This window comes from Anguilla rostrata, chromosome 4 (assembly GCF_018555375.3).
Source record: "Anguilla rostrata isolate EN2019 chromosome 4, ASM1855537v3, whole genome shotgun sequence".
Lineage (NCBI taxonomy): Eukaryota > Metazoa > Chordata > Actinopteri > Anguilliformes > Anguillidae > Anguilla > Anguilla rostrata.
The window spans coordinates 22869139-22875276 of NC_057936.1; the positions used below are offsets into that span (position 1 = coordinate 22869139).

The 6138-nt window shown below is 38.9% G+C and overlaps 1 protein-coding gene across 1 annotated transcript; it reads right to left on the bottom strand.

Annotated features, from left to right (window-relative positions):
• Positions 1–764: 764 nt before the first annotated feature.
• Positions 765–5566, bottom strand: ifi30b (IFI30 lysosomal thiol reductase b). Its single transcript, XM_064331477.1, has 7 exons — positions 5314–5566; positions 3502–3690; positions 3327–3401; positions 3091–3180; positions 2134–2286; positions 1852–1920; positions 765–938 (listed from the first exon to the last, which is right to left on the bottom strand). The coding sequence occupies exons 1-7, from the start codon at positions 5458–5460 to the stop codon at positions 879–881; spliced, it is 783 nt and encodes a 260-aa protein (XP_064187547.1). The 5' UTR covers positions 5461–5566; the 3' UTR covers positions 765–878.
• Between the last annotated feature and the right edge of the window lie 572 nt (positions 5567–6138).

The window sequence follows — 6138 nt, forward strand, 5'->3', positions numbered from 1 at the left end:
GAAAAACGACTTCCCAGTCATAGAAACAAATAATTGATAATTACAGTGTTGATTCTCAAAAACAGAAAAAATGACCCATTGTTTAAGTCTATACCAAAATATTTTATTCACCCTGCCCCCAAGTCTAAATTTCAGCCCGCAAGTTATTAGGATCTGCGATTTGAGTATAAATATGAACAATTCTTAGCCTTTATGACCGAATCACTCTGGCTATACTCATGGACACTGCCGATGCACCCTTTACAGGACATAAAATGCTATTTTTTCCCACTGCATGAAAAAATACATATGCATTGATATTTATAAATTGGATTAGGTTGGTAATAAACAATCCATACTGATTGGAAAATTTACTATTGAATTCCTGGATTTTTAGACTGTAAAACATTAGATATAAAATCCTGCTTGAAATTCCAAAAAATGCAATTAATTGATTTACCCCATTCTAACATGAGAAGTTAAACAGTGCTTTGTTTGAGATTTACATTAAGATTGAAAGTACATCTCAAAACAGTTGTGGAACAGTTAGTATTTTTCCAGTGAGCACAAATCCATTCCCATAAAAGACCTCCATTTCTTTAAAAATATTTAGGTGGTCCTCGGATCATATGTAACAGTAGTTATAATGGCAAAATAGGATTAGTGGTTATGACAGAACTATACATGTTCCATCATGGCAGTGAAAGGCACAAGTTTTAAATGTCGTTCTTTCACAGAAATGTAGATTCAGATGGCAAAAGTGCATATTAATAAAGGAGCCTTGATTTACTTAAGAAATATGATTTTAGTAAAAAGGCAAGGTAGTACAAATTTGCATTATTGTTCCATACAGACATTAGGATGCCATAGGAGACACACGTATATATGCCAAAGGTGTTTTAGCAGAAACTCCTGTCAAGTTTCTTCTGCGCTCCAGTGCAGGCTGGGGGTTTGCCACCCTAAAGGAAGACAGAAAGCTAATGCATTATTTCTCGCTTGACCTCACAGCATAACCTTTGCTTCCATTAGAATGGCACAGTAAAGCCACCTTGGATCGCAAAGAAACAATCCCTCCCGTGTCTTCAAACCCACATGGACAGAGGTTTCCAAACTACTTTTGGTGGGCAAAATGTCACCACAGGATCTTCGAGAGCTCTGCGACCAGATCAGCAATGACTGATCACTGCTGTTTAGTGCAGTCCCGCATGGTTTAGATTTGTAACGCAGCCAAAATGCATGGCAAGATGGCAAGCTGTGTGGACAGCAATGATTCCCATTTTCTAGAACATGCATTTAGCTCATTTTCCTGAGCCGTCAACATAAAACCACACAGTCAATTTAAAAGTAATTTTTGAATAAACAATACATCTGAAGTAGGAACTAAGCCTATTTTGACAATTCTTCCTGTTCATGCAAATATTGCTCTCTTTGGCTGCCAACCATTTCTGGTTATGAGTAAGCTTACTTTATTTTTTTTTTTTTTAAATAACACCCAGACACTTGACAGATTCCAAACTGAATGAATCTGTCCATTTCATTTCAGGCAAAATGTTAGAATTGGATTACATCCCAGACCACAATGAAGGAGATTCTTTTTAGGTACTGATGACAAAAAAACATAAGTGGGATAAATAGGTACAAGAGAGAATATTTTTAAAGGTAGCACTACTTTTAACATATAGGGATGTGTAGGGACACACATTCCAAAAAACAGGGTATTTTGAAAAACAGATTATATTTGGTTTCTATTGTGACTAAAGATTGGAACAAGGTTCTAATATATATGGAGAGACGGGCCATCCAATGCCCCAAATGAAAGGATTTCTGATACCGGTGCCAATGGGTCCTTTTCCCCCTCATACTTTAACTCACCGTGTACAAGCTACAGACCAGGACGAAGAGAGATGACAGCGCCTTGTCTTCCAATTCCTCCGTGTGCTCCTAGGCAGATTACAAAAGGAGGCATTAAGACACAGGACACGAAAACGGGAGCATGGTACAGGAATAGCGTGGAGAGTACAGATGGACTACAGGCAAATACAGCAAGTTCTGGATATCTACATCATGCGTATGCTCCTAGGCAAGAAGGTACTCCCAAATCACTTCGTGTAGTTGGATGACAGCTTAGAAAAGACACTTTGACGAGCGTCTTACCCCATTGATGGTCACCCAGGGCACGTAAGAATGGGGTGGATTAAGCGCTTTTGTCTTCTGTGCATTATCATGCATGAGTTGGTTCCCCTGGTCTCCCTTCACACAGGTCATGATGGTCTCCCACTTCACGGAAGGAGCATACAGCTGTACACACTGAAGCAAGACAGGCCATATTTTAGACCAGCACACTTCCTCCTCAGAAACACAGGATATAAAAAAGCAAGATTAAATATAACTATTGAATAAGGGATTTCCAGGCTCAGTGTTGGAAAACCCCTGAATAACCAAATCAGTCACTCTTTGTCTAAAGCCTAGTTCAGACCAAAGATTTGCGACGCAACAAAACCGTTTAGAATATTGCGGAGAGGAGCTGCAGCAGTGTGAACCACTCGTCTCAGAACGTCGGATGCTGGCGCTTGCCATTGTAGCCGGTTCAGGTTGTCTGATCGCAGTTGGCCAGTTTTAGAATGTTGCAAAGCGTTGCCAGTTGCAGCTGGTCGTGTCACAAATCTTTGGTCTGAACTGGGCATTAGTCTGGCACATTACATACCCCTGAGTTTTCCACGGATGTATTATGAATATGTACATTGCATTTGAACATTTCTTATGCTACCTCCTAAGCATTTCATGATGAAACTCATTTAGACCACGGGAATGCCTTTTTTGACATTTAAGACACCATAGCAATAGGGTTAGCCCTAGTTTAACATCACATCTTCTAGATTTACTGATATGAAAGCAATACATTTTATAACTGTAATCCATTATCACCACAATCATTAAGACTATTGGAGAAAAACCATATTTTAAAATTTTGTTTCCTTCTATATGATCAACAACTGAATGCCAAAATGCCATGGTCATTTTGAATCATATCAGATCAATATTCAATAGGTTATTCTGTGGCATAAACACAGGATACAGCATTGCCAAAAAAGGTTAAAAGGTGGTACTTACAGGTTGGGCTGCAGTCAAGACATCAGCGGAGGCCTCCATGCAGAAAATGACGAGGAACGCCATGTCTCCAACCAGTTTCATAATGCAGGTCTGTGAAGAAGTCAAATTACTGAGACCTTGCTGAAGTTATTGGTAGAACTATTACATTATCACAAGAACTATAAGAAGTCTTCAAGTCTTCAACAATATTTAATGATAAATTAAGATCCCTCTGTTATGCAGACAGTTGCTCTCACTTCGATCATGTTACCCAGACACTCTGGATCTCCATGTTGACAGTGGAACTCATACTTTCCCAGGTGCTCGGTCTCCTGCATTGAAACAGAAAATAAAAGCAATGAGAGATGGTTATAACTGATCACATTCAGAAGGTTCTAGAGAAACGGAGCACCAAACCCACTTCCAGCTTACCTGGGCGTTGCCATAAGGCACCAGCTGGACATCCATGATGTCGGCCAGCATGACCCAAGTGGGAAAGAGCTGCTCCACCAGGAAACCCCTGCAGCCAGGACACAAGCTCTCATAGTACAACCCAACCGTCACATTGGGGACAGCAGGATCTGGCCGTGTAGCATTCAGCTCCATACACTGCTTCAGAACCTGCAACAAATACAGGGAATCACATCGATTCATGTGACCACACATGGCCTCTTGGTTTATGGGATGACAAAATGATTATTATTATTTTTTTTTTTAAATTATATATATATATATAATATAAAGGAGCTGAATTTTTGTTTTCCTGAATTCATAAGAAAATAGAATGTGATGGTGGGCTTGTTACAGTGACAGACTGCACTGTCAAATTCAAATGATCTGGAGGGTGAAAAGTTCCTCACCAACTGCATTTTAATTTGGAATATACACAGCGGTAGGTACACAAGAGTGGATACTTGTTAGTATGCACAGTTCTGTTTGAGCTCCACTCTGAGCACAGTCCAGCATTCACTAAAATTCTCTTGCATCCACGTGAGAAGAAACTACGACACAGCGGTATGGCAAGCCATTTTAGTTTTAATTCATTTCTAGAGGATAACCACAAATTCAAATTCTAACTAGTTAGAATGCAAATTATTGATATCGGAAATTCTGTTTGAACTAGTCAAATTGAAAACATTAATTTCAATGGGAGTTGGAATTTGACCTAGATAAAATGCCAATTCCTGATATCATAAAATCAATTCCTGAATCAACAATATAATTTCAACTAGTTAAAATACCCATTTCTGATATCATGAATTCAACTGTAACTAGTTAAAATTGGAATTCTTGATGTAAAGAATAGAATTTTAACTAGTTTTAATTAGAATGTCCAATTTTAACTAGTTAATACAATTATTGATAAAGAATTCCTATTTTAGCTAGTTGAAATTTAACTCTTGATATCAAAAATGAAAGGTCCCATTGAAATGAATGGGGAAAAAGCTTGAATTATAACTAGTTACTATTGAATTTCTGAGCAAGAATTTGCATTCCAACTACTTAGAAATGTATGTGATATCCTCTATAAATTAATTAAATCTAAAACGGCTTGCCATACAGCGAAGCTCTCTAAGGCCTCTGACGTCAGACTTCAATAGAGGGAGATACAGATTAGCGTCACATGCTTGTTGAAAACCCAGGACCTCTGGTGCGCACTTACAAATGCATGACACTAATTAATACATTCTGAAGAAAGGGATCTTTGAAGAAACAGCGGGACTTCAGCCACCATCAGGAGAATGGTCATCGGGAATAAAAGAAGTTAAGACGGTAAAATCAGGTATAAAACCTTTACACAGTATTTGGAAAAGCGGCAAAGAGCTGCTAAAATTCAAAAATTCAACTAATGGTGTTAAATGTATTTGAACCATTTCGACCAAATGCTTATACTCCGATACGTTCGGTGAACATAAAAGAAATACATTTTCAACAGAACGAGAAACATCCTGGAAAAAGTTCACATTATGAAACACAGGCATGACCTCGTGTTATATGCTCCAAAAACAGTGCAGCGTATCAAAGAACTATGATATAAATTGTTAAATTAGTGCAGGCAAAAAACGGCAATAAAATGTATAAATAAGTTAATAAATAAAATAAACCAAAGCAACCGTACGCAATGCAATGCCATGCCAGTTTTAACTGGCAGTCACCCTGCTACATAACATTGCTGCGCCAAATAATTCCTTCAGATATGGTCGGCTCGGCTTTGAAAAGCAGAATAAACGAACTTCAGCGTACCTTGCATTCCATGGCTATTTCCAGAGTCTTGCACCACTGCGATGGTGGATATCCGCAAGACGGTTTGGGTCTGGGTTTCTTCTTGCAGAAGCATTTTTCTAAAGTCATGCATAAAACAAGAAACACAAAGAATGCCAGGACCCTCATATTTAGCTCCTCACTGCGTAGCAAAAGGTCACTGTTTTTTTGTTCGGTCTCAGTCACACTTATATGCTTTCTGTTGCACTTAACTCCTCCCTTCCAATGGCCATTTCTTAGTACGTTCGCTACGATTCCAATTGGGGCTGCATCCACACCTGCCTTAGCAGGGCATTTGGTAGAAGGAGAGCAAATAGCGAGGGATGGTGTGCAGCCTATTAAATGAGCAAAGCTTAACTAAACCACTAACGGCAAAGCCACACTACACGTCATAATTAGCTACATGTGGGCCAAAGTGGTGGTGTTTCTACAGCAGTGGTCTCCAGCCCTGCTCCTGGAGAGCTACATGGTATGCTGGTTTTAGTTTTCACCTTAAAATCATTACCTCAATTGAGTTAACTGAGTAATCAACTGCTCTAATTGATTCATAAAGTGCAGAGTCACAATGAAAACCAGCAGACCCTGTAGCTCTCCAGGACCAGGGTTGAAGACCACTGTAATCTACAGTAAGCAATAGCCAACATAATAAGCAATGTTTTTCTATGTAAAATAAAAAAGGTATTATGAATATGACATTAGAAACTCCATTCTGAGCACTAAAACAAAGAGGGAACCGAAAAGAGGGAACAGGGAAATATCCCACTATGACAAAGACACAGCTCAGCAACTCTTTAGTAAATAAAACAC

Excerpts from the sequence above, each read along its gene's own strand:
- ifi30b (XM_064331477.1), bottom strand. The coding sequence starts at position 5,460 with ATGAGGGTCCTGGCATTCTTTGTGTTTCTTGTTTTATGCATGACTTTA. Across the intron at positions 2,287-3,090 it reads TCTTGACTGCAGCCCAACCT|TGTGTACAGCTGTATGCTCC; the intron begins GTAAGTACCACC and ends GTCTTGCTTCAG. Across the intron at positions 939-1,851 it reads TGGTCTGTAGCTTGTACACG|GGTGGCAAACCCCCAGCCTG; the intron begins GTGAGTTAAAGT and ends GTCTTCCTTTAG.